Source organism: Musca domestica, unplaced genomic scaffold, assembly GCF_030504385.1.
Source record: "Musca domestica strain aabys unplaced genomic scaffold, Musca_domestica.polishedcontigs.V.1.1 20, whole genome shotgun sequence".
In the NCBI taxonomy this organism is placed as follows: domain Eukaryota; kingdom Metazoa; phylum Arthropoda; class Insecta; order Diptera; family Muscidae; genus Musca; species Musca domestica.
Genome location: NW_026712250.1, coordinates 6904414 through 6921796, shown reverse-complemented (window position 1 = coordinate 6921796; position 17383 = coordinate 6904414). Strand labels below are relative to the sequence as shown.

General features: G+C 34.8%; 3 protein-coding genes across 5 annotated transcripts; 2 read left to right on the top strand and 1 right to left on the bottom strand.

Moving 5' to 3' along the window:
• Positions 1–1181: 1181 nt before the first annotated feature.
• LOC105262560 (uncharacterized) lies at positions 1182–1623 on the top strand. The gene has a single exon (XM_011297976.3). The coding sequence runs from the start codon at positions 1253–1255 to the stop codon at positions 1547–1549; it is 297 nt and encodes a 98-aa protein (XP_011296278.2). The 5' UTR covers positions 1182–1252; the 3' UTR covers positions 1550–1623.
• A 98-nt stretch (positions 1624–1721) lies between these two features.
• On the bottom strand, positions 1722–4420 carry LOC101894796 (uncharacterized). Of its 3 annotated transcripts, none has more exons than XM_020040001.2 (6): positions 4276–4420; positions 3733–3920; positions 3449–3663; positions 2485–3044; positions 1975–2420; positions 1722–1896 (listed from the first exon to the last, which is right to left on the bottom strand). In XM_020040001.2, exons 2-5 carry the CDS (start codon positions 3900–3902, stop codon positions 1980–1982), a joined length of 1386 nt encoding a protein of 461 aa, XP_019895560.2. In that variant the 5' UTR covers positions 3903–3920; positions 4276–4420; the 3' UTR covers positions 1722–1896; positions 1975–1979. The 3 variants fall into 3 exon arrangements, with proteins under 3 accessions (XP_019895560.2, XP_011296277.2, XP_058978359.1); XM_011297975.3 differs by having other exon boundaries at positions 1984–2420; XM_059122376.1 differs by having other exon boundaries at positions 1722–2420.
• A 2119-nt stretch (positions 4421–6539) lies between these two features.
• Positions 6540–12514, top strand: LOC101895645 (zinc finger protein 225). The gene is made up of 6 exons (XM_005176782.4): positions 6540–8164; positions 9690–9776; positions 9840–10218; positions 10493–10635; positions 10811–10951; positions 11019–12514. Exons 1-6 carry the CDS (start codon positions 6718–6720, stop codon positions 11555–11557), a joined length of 2736 nt encoding a protein of 911 aa, XP_005176839.2. The 5' UTR covers positions 6540–6717; the 3' UTR covers positions 11558–12514.
• The last annotated feature ends 4869 nt before the right edge of the window (positions 12515–17383 follow it).

The following is a 17383-nucleotide window of genomic DNA, read 5'->3' as shown; positions in this document are numbered from 1 at the left end:
ATGGGCCCACATTGACAATTTTTTTGCTCTGAGAACCCTAAATATAAAATTACAGCTAATTTTTTCAGGAAATTGTGCCCAAAACCCTGAAAATACCAAAAATCGGGAGGTACCTTTATATGGGAAATATACCAAAAAGTGGGCCTACATTGGAAATTTTTTGCAAAAAGTTAAATTACCGTCTGAGAACCAGAAATACTAAATTATAGCTGATTTTCTTGGAAATTGTAGACTAAATACTCCAAATTCTGAAAATCAGGAGGTACCAATATAAGGGGGCTACAGCAAAAAATGGGTATAATTTGAAAAAATTCTGAGTAAAAGTTAAACTACCATCTGAGAACCTGAAATTTGGAATTGCAGATGATTTGCTTGGAAATTTTAAAAAAAATACTCAAAATTTCCGAAAATCAGGAGGTACCATAATATATCGTAGTTACACCAAAAAATGGGTATGATTTGAAAAATTTTTTGAGAAAAAAGTTAAACTACCATCTGAGAACCTGAAATTTGAAATTACAGCTGATTTACTTGGAAATTTTGGTCTAAGACCTCAAATTTTCGAAAAACCAGGAGTTACACTTCCATGGGGGCTATATCAAAAAATGGACGTGTATTGACAATTCTTTAGAAGGAGCTAAACCATCCTCTGAGAACCCGAAATATCAAATTACAGCTGTTTTGTTTGAAAATTATGGACCGAAACCTTTAAAATTCCGAAAATGAGGAGGTAGCTTTATATGGGGGGCATTACCTAAAAGTGGATTGATATACTCCATTATAACCAGCAAACATACTAGGTATTCTTTTAAGACCTGAGCCTTTAATATTTCGAGCTCTATTGTGCTTTACAACCGGCGGATATTTTCTTGGGGTCTCCGACGAATATTTTGAGTTGTTACAAACCTCATGACAAATTGTATATACCCTCCATTTTAGGATGGAGGGTATAAAAAACAGTAAACAAAATCTTTCAAAATGATTGGTAACCGTTCATAAACTATTGACGCATCTTGTGTTTTGAAATCTACCCAAAGTCACAGCCAATAACTGACCTTGGTAGTATCGTTCTTTTCTTTCCCAAATGTATTGACACAAGTGTTTTTGTTTTCCTCTAACGTAGTAGTTGAAGTTGTTTCGAATCATATAAATTAGAAACATACGACTCCAAACAGCATTAGTCTCATTGAAAACACTAAAACAGAATTAATCCATTAAAAAAAAAACAAAGAAAAAAAACATATTTCCAAAAATGTTCAAACTTGTTATTTTGATTTCCTTGCTGATGGCCCTGTTATCCTCGCCCAGCCATGCTTATACGGTTTTCAGTGATGAGGATACTTTGGATACTGTTACCGAAACCATGCCGTTGTGTAAGGAACGTCCCTGTTCTCGCATCTATCGTCCCATGTGTATTAGTGTTGATGGAAAACCAAAAACATTACCCTCCCGTTGCCATTTCAACAACCTGAGATGTAATGCCATGGAACGTACACGAAATTCAAATGATGCGCCCGTTTTTCGTGTTATGCATGCGGGCCCATGCTAAGGAGGCTGTGACAAAATGGATTCGATAGGAGATAATTAGTATTTAAGAAAAATTAGAAAATAAAAAAAAATAATAAAAATTACAATTTTAAAAAAATGTTTCCATTTGAGGTCACAATTTTTGTTTTTGGATATTTTACGCCAAATTGAAATTTATTTAATCTAATATCTCCTTTTGATTAAATCCTGTCCATGTACTTTATTGGTTGGTTGAATGTTGAAATACAAAGATATTCGGAAATTCTTCAAAGGCTAATATGCAGTTACTGCAAATCTTCCGATTTGTTCCACATAGAAGGGGCACATATAATACTTTATTGTCTCATAAGATATGGAGGTATGGTCTACCTATAGTATATGTATATAAAAGAAATATATGTGTATCAAAAACAATTTCCATTTTAAAAATCACTTCATAAATTCTACTTCTCCTACAAATCATCCATGTAACCCATTTCGGAGGCATGACGCACAGCAGCCAATATTTGAAAATTCACCTCATCGCCACCAGCTTCGATGCTTAATTTGCGAAACCTTTCCCCCGTAAAATCATTGGCAAATAATTCCGATAACTCTGAACACTCCTCTTCACTGCACAGCATCCAGGGTAGAAAATGGAAACAAATGATGACACCATAAAAAGCAAAACGCGCAAAATGTCGTTGGAATTTCTCAAAGGTATAATGGCTTAAGACATCCTCAATTTCCTGCTGACTTTTGCCTGAGGCTTTTAATAACATTTCCAATGTTTCATACATATACGAGTGATAGGTTTGCAACAAAACAGGCCAGAGTTCATAACGGCTTTCGGCCGAGGAATTGAAATACATGAAAAAGCTTAAATCCAATACTGGGGAGCCATAGCGTACCTCCTGCAAGGATACCAAAAATATATTTTATTAAGAGAATTTCTTAAAATTCCATTTCAAAACTCACCTGAAAATCAATCATTTTAACATCCTCCACATTGCCCTCAGCATTGTATTTGAACAAGACATTATTGCGATTATAATCCCCATGCAAAATGGCAGCAAATTTCCGATCCTCCTCGGTTTCCTCCACCTGCACTCTCAACTTTTCCAACAGCTTGGTGGGTTGTTCAAAATACTTCTCTTTTAGTCTGCGCAAATTTTCAATTAATTTCAAATCTTTAGCGCATTTTTTATCAAAGGTATTTGTATCGATAATACGATCGAAATACTCATAGAAACGATCGAAACCCAAACGATAAATGATCGTGTACAGGTGACCCTTGGCCTCTTCGGGACTTAGGGGAATAAATTTTAAGACATTTAGACCGGATTTTAAACGTTCCAATTGATTGTTATTTAAGGCACGCAGCGCATAGGAGAAGGCATGATGTTTGGCCACCGGTTTGCACATGGCCAATAAATGATCACGATCCAAGATGAGACGTGGGCCCATGCCATAGCCCAGAGGTTTTAAATTTTCCAAAACCAAGGCGGCTTCTTCATCCTTTGGGGAGGAACTGAGGCCTGGAAAAAGAATGAAATATTTTGTTTTAAATGACTTTTTTTCTAATCGCAGATTTTTTGTAATTTTTACAACAAATTTTGATTTCAAGATGCCAAAAATAAAGGTCAAACAACTGAAATCGGGCATGGAATAATGTCTTACATTCCCTGATGTCAGCCGTAATCCTGGCTGATTAGAAAAAGAAAATTTGCCTTTAAAAGACCCAAATATATAAGTCGAACAAATTACCCTTCTATGGGATGCAATGACGCCATAGCCTTAGGATTGGAATAAAGTAAACAAATTCTAAGCAGGAACAATTAACTGGCATTGTTAATTGTTAGTCGGCAATTGTCAAGCCAATGCCTTGAATCTACAGAATTGGAATTCAAATGATGTCAGTTCTAAGATTCATTTGCCTCACCTTCAATATAACCAAAAGCCGCCTTATAGCAGCTCGGCGCCAATTCGGTTATCTTCAGTGTGGTAATTTTCAAATCATTCAAGAGTTTTTCATATTGCGGCAGCACATCGGAATAGATAAATATTTCATTGGCAAATTGGACGTATGATTTACTGGACTCTCGAAACTCAACATCGCCTCTCATAAACTTCGCTATCAGTAAGCGATCAATTTCACTACAAAACAAACAATTGGAAATAAGTACATCTTGATTGTATTATATCGACGAGAGTTGCACATCTTACCCTTCTTTAGATTTGGTCTTAAGTTGTATATTATACAGGGCAGACATGAAACCATCCAAACCACTGGAATGTTCTGTTTTATAGGATACCAGTTCCTCATTATCCAATTTGCTTAGGATTTCCGGTATTAAATGCTTATCAATATAAGATTTATGGACATCAACGGACATTGTGGTCTATTTGTTAATCTGAAATTGGGAATATAAAATAATAAAATTAAAATAATTTTATTTATAATTGCAATTCAAAGAAAATCAGCAATCCTAGATTATTATTCGTTAGCCAGGTTAAAACTATTCAAAAAGCATATTATCTCCTCCTGTAATGCCTCTTCAGTATGCAAATAATTTTAGATATTCAGATCGCATAGCCATGATCTTGTATCTTTATTATATCTCATAATTAAATCGCTTTCATCCGGTTTTGATACACGTCATATCATCCAACCGTTCAAACCAATTAATTAATTCAACGAAGATTTGTTTAGTTGGATATCTCCTCATTGGAAGCAATTAACTTCAGCACATCGCATGCCACTAATACCTTCTAACGACGTAGCTGGAACACTGGCGACTATACTCTAAAGTAATTTTCCACTAACTGATATTAGGAATTGCTTGTTAGTGGAGATTTGGCTTCAAGTGGGCCCCGCAGGCCCCACCGGGCTGTTATCAACAACACAAAAACACTACTAACTTTCCATTTCCACTATTTCCGTATCTCGGTTTGGCCGGTATGGCATCTCTGCAAGCGAATGGGAATGAAGAATCAAAACAAACAGCCCGACTAGAAGGGGGGATATACAAGTTGTGGCCGACAAACTTTTTTCCAGCTGTTTTATGGGGATTTGTAGTTCCACTTGATTCACGGCCATACAAAAAGAAAACGTCGCCTTTTTCGGCTTTGAATTGCAGCTGTCAGGCCATGCAAGAAAAAACATGAAAAAATACGTTTTTCTATATGACTTGAATATAGAGTTCACTAAGTACGAAAAAGGCAATATGATATATGGAACATATTTGGCGGTTATTTCATATTGATTATAATAGGGCTCTCTAGGTGCGAAAAAAACAATGAGATGTGAAAGAAATAAGTAGCACTTTTTTACATAGTAGCAAAATACAGGTAGATGCATCAATGCTTTAATTTTAATTGAATTTGTTTTCAAATATAAGTAGATTTTTATATGTTTTCTTATACGACGTCATTCGGAGGATATTTTAATACTAGTTTTCAACAATTTTCACAAATTTAAATAATTTTTCATTCAACATTTTCAATTTCAAATTTGGTTTGACAGTTCATTGTCCCAGCAACCATGGTACAATGAATTCAAGGTAGGGCAGAACTACCATATGATTTCAATTTTTTTATTTTTTTTTTGGCTTAATATGTCATCTTTATTTGTTTATGTATGTGTTTTCTTTTCAATAACAAAAAAATATTCAAATTCGGGTGTTTTCGAAATGTTTATTTCAACGTATGCATCTACAAAATCTAGAGTTTTTGTAGCGAAATAATCCTTTAGAGGTATATAGTACATGATTTTGAAAAGAAGTTTTGACCTTTCATTCAGTTATCGCCTTTTTCAATTATTTATTCAAAATAAATGTAACAAGTTTTTTGATTTTTTATTGTTTTGACACTAATTCTGACATTACAAGCCAAACAGGTAGACCTCTATACTTGCAATTTTTTCAAAGTTGACCTACCTTCTCTTCATTGTACCTATCAACTTGGGGATGTGTTGTATATTTTTCGCCTTGGATTCCAATTTTGACATTTGAGGGTACCACAAAAGTTGCTTTGTTGTAGCAATTTGCCGATACGGTTACCTGTTAAATCTACCTTGATTTAGTACGTTAAACGATTTTGCCCTTACGGCATGAACAAAAATTACAGGTTCTGAGCATGGTAGAAGAATACAGGTAGTCGCATCGACACAGCTGCCGGGACAATGGACTGTCATAGGACTGTTGTTCATAGAATTGAACGAAAACTTATTCAATTTTGTATATCATTCTAACTTCCGATTTACGTCGTATTAGAAAACATAAAAATCCCTAATTATTTTTGTCAAAGCATTTAAACACTTTTGACATATCAATGTTCCCAAGCGTTGATGCATCTACCTGTATTCTTCCGCCATGGCTCTGAGCAAAAATGTTATATTCGGTTTATAACAAACAAGTGTAGTGTTCCAGAACTGCAAGAATGTAAATCTTTTTAATACGATAACCGATTTTCCCATTATGATGTCGAAAAAAATGCAAAACTTTTAGATTCAAGCATAGTGCAATAACTACAATGTAGGGCAGATTTCCTTTTCTTCCTCCATTGACGTATCTCGCCCCTTATGAAGTCAAGCTCCTTTTGGAACTCATCATTGTCATGGAATAGGTAGATGAAATCCATTTCGGTCATACGAGAGCATTTTACACAGATACGACATGCTTCTAATTCAGACAGTTCATCCATTCTATGTCCATTTAAGCCAACAAGCAAGTGCAGAAATTGTCTTGGGATTTCTCTTTGTGTTCTTTGTATGTTTTTGCACGTTTTTGCCGATAAAATTAAGTTTTTTTTCTTATTTTTTGTATTGTTTCTTCGTTATTAGTTGTTTGGGACTTTTCAGTAGACTACGAAGGGGAACGTTTTTTTTTTTTTTTTGAGCAAACCATATGTTTTTCCATAGGCGGCAACGCGGCGGCTTTTTCGTTGACGGCCTGTGTAAAGTAAGTGAACAAGGGTTCTAGAAATCGAATTTGTTCTTCTGAGCAGCTGAGAGACGGGATGTTAGCAATTGCAAAAAAACGTTCCACTTCGTAGTCTACTGAAAAGCCCCAAACAACTAATAAGAAAGAAACAATACAAAAAATAAAATTAAAATTTTATTGGCGAAAACGTGCAAAAACATACAAAGAACACAAAAGCGAAATCCCAAGTCAATTTCTGCACTTGCTTGATGCCTTAAATGGCCATAGAATGGATGAACTGTCTGAACTGGAAGCATGTCGTATCTGTGTAAAATGCTATCGTATGACCGAAATGGATTTCATCTACCTATTCCATGACAATGAGGAGTTCCAAAAGGAGCTGGACTTCATAAGGGGCGAGATACGTCAATGGAATCTGAAAATTGCGCCAGATGATGGGCTGCCGCAAAGGATATGTGCCGATTGTTTTGCAAAATTTTGCAGCATTGAGGCGTTTCGCAAGGAGTGTGAAGCGGCCCAGAATAAATTGCTGCAATCCATACTCAATGCCGATAAGGAGGAAGAAAAGGAAAAACAGCAGCAGCAGCAGCAACAACAACAGCCTTTGTTAAGCTCGACCGCAGCAAATGATGTACTCAATGATTATCAGGTGTTCGATCCACCTCAATTTGATAATTTCGACAATTCACCCACCCCCCTTATGGATAGCTCGGCCACTTTGTTGGACAACAATTTGATGACAACTGAAACAGACAGTGATATGGGGTTTCTGTCATCATCACAAAATCTTTTTAGTTTTGAAACTGCCGAGCCACCCACAACGGGAACACTGCCCTCCTTAGATACTGAGACTGAAAATCATGCTCCTTCAATGGAAGAGATTATGAATACGCGATCTGTTTGCAATGGTGGTCTCCGCGGTGGTAGTACTATGGAACAAGAAAAACCAGATCTCGAGGATATTTTACAAAGCAGCATCATACCAACCACCTCTCAGCAAGAGCCGCAACAAAAACGTGCTAAATTAACTGTAGTATCAACAAGGACCACACCGACAAGAAATAATGTACTGAATATTTTTACAAATATAAAGACTGATAAGACTGGGCAAGTTCCCACAAATAGAAGCACATCCCAGTCATCGACGATGATGACCAGCAGCGAAGAGGCTGCCACAACTTCCGACAATGAATGCGATGACGCCAATGTCAACAAACGTTTAAAAAATTTGCCATACACATGCCATTATTGCTATTGTCCCGACATTGGACCCATCGATCATCTCAGTTTTCCCAACGAGGATGCTTTGTCGCAGCATTTCTTCGACATCCATGACCCCAATCGCCCCTACACATGTCCACATTGCAGTAACTCGTATAAAACCCAAAGATTACGTGATAACCATGTCCGCCTCAATCATGAACAAAATACTTCCAAGTGTCATTTCTGTCATAAGAACATACGTGGTTCCGTTGAGATGCATCAAACGCATTGTCAACACCTGGGCGATTGGGAATGTGATCAGTGTAAGGAGAGATTCCACAATATGCCATTGCATCGTTTCCGATTGCATCAGCGTCAGCATGAACGTGGTAGACATTTGAAATGTTCCGTTTGTCATCGTTCGTTTAGTCGCAAGGCGAATTTGGATGCACACGAGAAAATGCATCGGAATCAAGTGAAATCGCAGTGGCATTGCGAGCCATGCAAGACAAGTAAGTTTTGGGAATAAATGTGGGTTGATAGAGGACGTCTTTGCACAGGGTGGATGACTCTTGCTGACGACTTCTGTAGAATAGTTGGCCATCTGCAAAATATTGTAGTTGAGATTTGGGGACTAGGGATGGCCCCTGGGGACGTCTACTGAAGAGTAGATGGCCTCTGGGGACGTCTACTGAAGAGTAGATGGCCCCTGGGGACGTCTACTGAAGAGTAGATGGCCCATGGGAACGTCTACTGAAGAGTAGATGGCCCCTGGGGACGTCTACTGAAGAGTAGATGACCCCTGGATACTTCTACTGAAGGAGAGATGGCCCCTGGGGACGTCTATTGAAGAGTAGATGGCCCCTGGGGACGTCTACTAAGGAGTAGATGGCCCCTGAGGACGTCTACTAAGAGTAGATGACCCCTGAGGACGTCTACTGAAGAGTATATGGCCCCTGAGGACGTCTACTGAAGAGTATATGGCCCCTGAGAACGTCTACTGAGGAGTAGATGGCCCCTGGGGACGTCTACTGAGGAGTAGATGGCCCCTGGGGACGTCTACTGAGGAGTAGATGGCCCCTGGGGACGTCTACTGAAGAGTATATGGCCCCTGGGGACGTCTAATGAAGAGTAGATGGCCTCTGGGGACGTCTACTGAGGAGTAAATGGCCCCTGGGGACGTCTACTAAAGTTTAGTTGGCCCCCGGGGACGTCTACTGAAGAGCAGATGGCCCCTGGGGATTTCGAGTGAAGAGTAGATGAAAAAAAAAAAAAAAAAAAAAAAAAAAAAAAAAAAAAAAAAAAAAAAAAAAAAAAAAAAAAAAAGCAGATGGCCCCTGAGGACGTCTACTGAGGAGTAGATGGCCCCTGAGGACGTGTACTGAAGGGTAGATGGGCCCTGGGGACGTCTACTGAAGAGTAGATGGCCTCTGGGGACGTCTACTGAAGAGTAGATGGCCTCTGGGGACGTCTACTGAGGAGTAGATGGCCCCTGGGGACATCTACTGAAGTGTAGATGGCCTCTGGGGACGTCTACTGAAGAATAGATCTCACCTGGGACGTCTACTGAAGAGTAGATGGCCTCTGGGGACATCTAATGAATAGTGGATGGCCCCTGGAGACGTCTACTATGGAATAGATGGCCCCTGGAGACGTCTACTGAAGAGTATATGGCCCCTGGGGACGTCTACTGAAGATTAGATGGCCCCTGGGGACGTCTACTGAAGAGTTGATGGCCCCTGGGAACATCTACTGAAGAGTAGATGGCCCCTGGGGACGTCTACTGAAGGGTAGATGGCTCCTGGGGATGTCTACTGAAGAGTAAATGACCCTTTGGGACGTCTACTGAAGAGTAGATGGCCTCTGGGGACGTTTTCTGCAGTGTAGATGGCCTCTGGGGACGTCTACTGAAGAGTAGATTGCCCCTGGGGACGTCTACTGAAGAGTAGATAGCACCTGTGGACGTTTAGTGAAGAGAGTATTGTTCTTCACTTCTTTCTTTTTATAATTAATTTATTTTTAATTTGTAACTTTCAGATTTCTTAACAAATTACGATCTGAGACGTCACAACTATCAACACCACGATGATGAGAGCCCTGTCAAGTGCAAGGAATGCAATCAAGGTAGGATATTCTTTAACATATATTTATCTGTTTTCTACTAACCACTGCTCCTTTCTATTCTAGGATTCTCAAGTATTGCTTTTATGCAAAGGCATATATCACAAATTCATAACAACAACAATAATAACAAACCCCATGTTAGAACGATTGTATCTAACACCCAGCAACAAGGGACGACCGCCAATAGTCATTTCTGTCCAAAATGTAATGTCTCATTTGCCAGCCTTGACTCATTGCAATGGCACATTGAGTTGAGTAATAAAAACAATGGACAATGTTTATCACCCGACATTGTACTCGACAACAAGGAACGACGTCGCATCCAACGTCAAGGGGTATTCCCCTGTTTTGTGTGCCCCAAACGTTTTCATCTCAGATCACAGCTGGATAAACATTTGAATACGCACGACACCCGGCTTCGACCATTTCAATGCGACCAATGGTAAACTGATGCAAGCTTTCGAATTGTATTTTGTTCACATGATTTTCGTTGCTTAATTTATTTATTTATTTATTAATTAATTTGTTTGTTTTTGTCTCTTCTCTTTTTTGGATTTTGGCTTATGCATAAATAATATTATTTGCCAATAAAAAAAAAACTATTCAATCTTTATTTTTTGTGGGCGAAAATATAAATTTTTATTTATTTTTTAAAATATTTTGTATTTTTTTTATAATTTGTGTAAAGTTATTTAAAATATTATTATAAATTTTAGTTACACAAGATGCCGTACTGCCTTGGAGCTAAAGCAGCACGTAGATGTGGCCCATTTGAATATAAAAGCCTTCGCCTGCGAGAAATGTGGCAAAACTTTTGGCTACAAGAAGGATCTAAATCATCACATGCTATTCCATGCGGGTGAGTTAAGGACAGAAATAGAAATGGAAGATACCTTTTATATAAATCCAAGAAATCCGCTTAAACATCCTTTTAAACTATCCAAAAATCTCTTTTTTAATTTTATTAAGGATCCCTGCCCAACTCCTCTTCCATAGAATCATAAAAAGCTTATTTGCTTTTTCTTCTATTACAGAGATCAGTGTCCATTGCACTGAAGATGGCTGTGACTATGTGTGCAAAAATGAAAAGGCCCTTAATGACCACAAACGGCACAAACATCGTCTGTTGTCCTGTGAGTACTGTCGGGAAGAGTTCACAAGACAAAAATTAACTGGTGAGTTGTGTGGAAATAATTTTCAAATCTGGATATTTATAGTTGTGTTTTTATTATGATTTTTTAGCACATTTACGCAATGTCCATAGAGCCGAAATCAACATAGACTTGGCTGGAAATGCAGATAATTTTTATAAATCAAAATTACTCAATAATAATAATGATATTACACAAATCTCGTTTAATTTACTTAATACTCAAAACAATGCTTCATCATCATCATCCGCATCAGCATCTTCAGCAATCACCAATACCACAACAACATCCTCCAACGCCTCAAATAATGCCATAACAAGCATTGGTAATGGCCAAAGCTTTCCATCAACATCAGTGGCCGGTGCCAGCCCTACCCTATCATCGCCAAATAATCATCATGTTTTCATTACCGATCATAATTCGAATAATCTAACCTTGAATGGTTTCATTGCCAATGCAACGAATGATTTAAATCTAGGTGTAAATCCGGACGCCTCCAACAGCATGTATGTGGTGACAACGGCCACCGAAACACCCATAACATCGGTCATCAATGAAGGTGATAATAATTTGGATCAATACTTTATGGCCTCTCTAATGGATACGGAACAGGAAATAATCGTTACCTAAGCTATGGCAATAAAAACCTCAACTCGAACAAAGATCTTCACAAAAAAAAAAAAAAAAAAAAATGCAAAACAAAAAAAGACACAACATTATTCTTCTATTTAAAATTTAGAATTAGAATTATTAAGAATCTATTATAGAAATGGCTTAGAAATCTATAGACTAGATAGAGATGTCAGGTCTGAGGAGAAAAAAAAATTATTTAATTAAGTAAACAAAGAAATCTAACATTGCATGCATTAGTATTATGGAGATATTCTAGAACACCACTTCTATAACAACAAAACTGTCTTTAGGGCAAAAGTACAAGACTTACTATTTATTAATCTAACCACAAGAAACAAAAAACAAACTTACATACCTACAAACATACATATATATATTTAGAAAAAAAAAATGAAAACAAAAACCCGAAGAAAACACAAAATCTAAATCTTCTAACAAAAAAAAAAAAACATAGTAGCCAAGTATTAAGAGAATAGAAAAGTGAAAAAAAATCAAAAACTAAAAGCAATCCAATTTACTTTAAAAATAACAACAACTAAAAACTGATAGCTACCAAGAGAGAAAAAAATGTAACCCCCACCCCCTCTAAAAAAAACAACAATTCCATTTTAGAATCCGTTCGCTTTTTTAATTTATTTGATTTATTTATTATATGTCAAGAGTTGTTTTCTAGAAATGAACGAAATTTTGCCAAAAACAGGAAGTATCCCCCATCCTTCTTTGTGAAAATACCCAAACATTCCCACCATTTTCTTTCTAAAACACAAGTTCTTTTTCCTTTCCTATTTAAATTTGTTTTTAATAATTTATTTTAAACCAAATTATAGTCATTCTTTTGTCATAAAGGGCTAAATATAATAACGATAATATACCTCAAAGAGAGAAAATTATAAAGAGTACCCAATGTAAGTCTTCCTAGGCTTTCAGTTCCATTTCAGAATCCGTTTCTTTTAATTTATTTGAAGATCCAATGTCATTTATATATTGTTTTATAACTTTATTATTGTATTACGTTTTTTTAATATTCTTGCCTTTTATCCTCCTTTCTTCCCTAGTTTCTTTTCATTCCTTTGATGCCCTTGTTAACCAGAAAGCATTTTACAAAAAAATATTATAAAAATGAAATTATATATATATATATATATATATATATATATATATATATATATATATATATATATATATATATATATATATATATATATATATATATATATATATTAGAATACTAATTAAACCAGGACTATGCCACAGAAATCCGTTACAAAATGTATTCAAAACCATAACATCTAGGAGACCATTATATGGACATAAATTATTTGGTTAATAGGAGGCATTTCTATGGAAACTTCTCATGTAGCGAAGAGACTTTTTCTAATGAATTGAGTTTTAAACTAATGTGTTTCTTTTTCTGCTCAAAATTCCTTGAAGAAGTCTTTCTATCCCTGTAAAATAACATTTATTTGAAAATCCAATGTAATTTATATAGTATTTATATTTTTATTATTGTATTATATGATTTTAATATTCTTGCCTTTTATCCTCCTTTCTTTCCCGACTTCTTTTCATTCCTAGAATGCCCTTTTTAACAAGAAAATATTTTACAAAAAAAAAGTATTATAAAAATGAAATTTATATATGTTAAAATAAAAGAGCTCCAATACTAGTTTTTTCAAATACTTATTAAACCAGAACTATACCATAGAAATCCGCCACAAAGTTTATAAAAAATAACCATTACATCTATAAGACCTTTATAGGGAAATTGCATATTTGGTTAATAGAAAGCATTTTTATGAAATTTTCGTATGTTATGTACCGAAGAAATCTTGTCCCTTGTTCTCCCTTAAATCCTCTTAAGAAGTCTAGGCTTTCTATTCAACTACAGGCTCCGTTCAAAAAAAAAACCTATTACTTTAATTTAATTGAAGATCCAATGTAATTTATATATTATTTATATTTTTATTATTGTATTATATTCTTTTAAATATCCTCCCTTCTTCCCAGGCTTCTTTTCGTTCCTTGAATACCCTTGTAAACCAACCAGCAAGCATTTTACAAAAAAGGTATTATAAAAATGAAATTTATATATGATTAAATAAAAGAGCTCCAATACTAGTTTTTTCAAATACTTATTAAACCAGAACTATGCCGTAGAAATTCCCTACAAAATTTATAAAAAATAACCATTACATCTAGAAGACCTATATAGGATAATTGCATATTTGGTTAATAGAAAGCATTTTTATGAAATTTTCGTATGTTATGTACCGAAGAAATCTTGTCCCTTGTTCTCCCTTAAATCCTCTTAAGAAGTCTAGGTTTTCTATTCAATTACAGGCTCCGTTCAAAAAAAAAAAAAAAAAAAACTATTATTTTAATTTATTTGAAGATCCAATGTAATTTATATACATTTAAATTTTAATTTTATTATTGTATTATATTATTTTAATATTCTTGCCTTTTATTAACAACCAGCAAGCATTTTAAAAAAGAGTGTTATAAAAATGAAATCTATATATATTAGAATATTACTTAAACTAGGACTATGCCACAGAAATCCGTTACAAAATATATATTTAAAACCATAACATTTAGAAGACCTTTATGTGGACATTAAGTATTTGGTTGAAAGAAGACATTCTATGGAAACTTCTTATACACATTCCTAAAGGATTGGGTTTTAAAATGTTTAACTTTTCTTGCTTGAAATCCTTCAAAGAATGTTTCCAATCCCTGTAATTGGCTTTCATGGCAATTCTATTTAAGCATTCATTAAAAATAATCTCAATTTTTTTTAAGATCCATTTATTATTTCCATCCATCCATTTATTTGAAGATCCAATGTAATTTATATAATTTTTATATTTTTATTATTGTATTATATTACTTCAAATATCCTCCCTTCTTCCCTGGCCTTTTTTCATTCCTTTGATGCCCTGTTCACCAACCAGCAAGCATTTTACAAAAAAGTATTATAAAAATGAAATTCATACATTTAAATAAAAGAGCTCCAATACTATATTTCCAATTACTACTTGAACAAGACTTTGCCATAGAAATCTGCTACAAAATTTATAAAAAATAACCATTACATCTAGAAGACCTTTATAGAGAAATGGCATATCTGGTTAATAAAAGTATTTATATGGAAATTCTCGAAGAAGTCTTTACCCTTTTCTTCTTGAAATCTTTTAAAGAAGTCTTCCTAGGCTTTCAATTCCATTTCAGAATCGGTTCAAAGAAACTTTTTTATTATTATATTTTTATTATTGTATTATTTTTTTTATATTTTTGTCTTTAATTTTATATTATTATTTTATATTTTTGCCTTTAATCCTCCCTTTTTCCCTGGCTTTTTTTCGTTCCAACAAGCATTTTACAAAAAAAAATTATAAAAATGAAATTTATATATATTTTAATAAAAGAGCTCCAATACTAGTTTTTCAAATACTTATTAGACCAGAACTATACCATAGAAATCCGCTACAAAATTTATAAAAAATAACCATTACATCTAGAAGACCTTTATAGGAAAATTCCATATTTGTTTAATAGAAAGAATTTTAAATGATGTTATGTATCAAATAAGTCTGTTTCCTCTTCCTCCTTCAAATCCTTTAAAGAAGTCTTCCTAGGCTTTAAATTCCATTTTAGAATTGGATCTTTAATATTTTTGAAGATCCAATGTAATTTATACATATTTTTTATATTTTCATTATTGTATTATGTAATTTTAGATACTCTTGCTTTTCATCCCTCCCTCGTTCCTTCCTTAGCTTCTTTTCATTCCTTTGATGCCCTGTTCACCAACCAGCAAGCATTTTATAAAAAAGTATTATAAAAATGAAATTTATATATATTTAGAGATCCAATACTATTTTTTCTAAATACTACTTAACCAGCTATGCCATAGAAATCACCTAAAAAGGATCCATAAAATCATAACATATAGAAGACTTTTATAAGTACGTCTGATAGGGAATATTTGTTATTAGAAAAGCTTTACAAGAGATCCCTGTTTTGACATAGAGGATATACTCCTCAAATAGAATGAGTATTGAATTGTTTCTATTTTATTGTTTAAGCCTGGGGAATTCCCCCATTGGCTTAACTTCATTTAGGAAGCTATGTAATAGTTATATACGGCCTCTTAGGTTTTTATACCCTCCACCATTGTATGGAGGGTATATTAAATTTGTCATTCCGTTTGTAACACCTCGAAATATACATTTTAGACCCCACAAAGTATATATATTCTTGATCAGCATAAAATTCTATGTCGATTTAGCGATGCCCGCCCGTCTGTCCGTCTGTGTATTTCACTCTAGCTTCCGAACGAATTGAAGTAGATTGATAAAATTTTACGCAAATGTATGTTTTGTCTTCAGGACTCTTGGTATTGAAAATGGGCCATGTAGGTCCACGTTTTCGTATAGCCGCCATATAATGGTACATCCCGATATTCGGTATTTTGATGATTTTAGCGACATTATTCACCGGAATTGTTTAAAATTTGGTATTTGAGTTTCGTAAGGGATGCTACAGCCCATGACAGAAAATTGTCCATGCAGGTCCACGTCTTCGTATAGCCCTCATATAACGGTAGCTCCCGATATTCGATATTTTAAAGAATTTAGCGACATTATTCGCCGGAATTGTTTCAAATTTGATATTTGAAGTTCGTCATGGATACTACAGCCTAAGGCAGAAAATTGTCTGTGCCGGTCAACGTCTTCGTATAGCCCTCATATAGCGGTACCTCTCGATATTCGGTATTTTGGTGATTTAAGCAACATTATTCACCGGAATTCTTTCAAATTAGGTATTTGAAGTTCGTAATGGATACTACAGCCTGTGACAGAAAATTGTCTGTGTCGGTCCACGTCTTCATATAGCCCCCACATATTGATACCTCCCGATTTTCGGTATTTTGATAATTTTAGTGACATTATTCACCGATTTTTTTCATGTTTCGCATTTGAATGGTTTTTTTATTTGGTTTTTATTTTTATTTATTTTTTTTTGAAAAATTGCCAAATTCATTCCAAATGGTGGAGGGTCTTCAAGGTTCGGCCTGGTCGAACTTACAGCTTTTTTACTTGTTTTTTCTTTCAAATACTACTTAAATAAGACTATGCCATAGAAATAGCCTACAAACCACCAAACCAGATACAAGGAGTAATATAGCTTTGACTAATATGGTCATGGAATATCAGGTTATTAACGAAGTTATCAATCAATTTTTTTTTCGAATGAGGGAACTTTTTCTTAGGGATAAAGCATTAGACAAGGTTTTCCTGTTAGCATTTGAGACCCTTCCAAGAAGTCTTCTTTACTACTATAATAAGGAAGGAAGGAATTTACCTTTAATTTTTTAAGAGCAGCACATTTTCCCCTTATGCCATATAAGAGCCCCCCCTCCCCCATAAATCAAATACCTCTTCAAAACAAACGTGGTCTTTCTTTCAAATAGATAATTCAACCATAAATCAAATAAATCTGCCAATACTCACACACACAAACACATCTCAATTAGTAGCCCCAAATTACTAGCAGAAACCAAGGTATACTTTTAGGAGAAATTACCTTTTGAGAAATTGGTATTGTCTTCAACTTGTTAGCTTTGCAAAGATATTACATAGATTATATAGATTACCCACACACACACACTTACATATATTTCTCCATGCGAAAATATAGAAAAATAATAATAATTAAAGAAAAAATAATAATAATTAAAAAAAAAACAAAACTATAATCAAATATTTATAAACACAAACATGGAATGATGGAATGAGCGAAAACACACACACACAAACT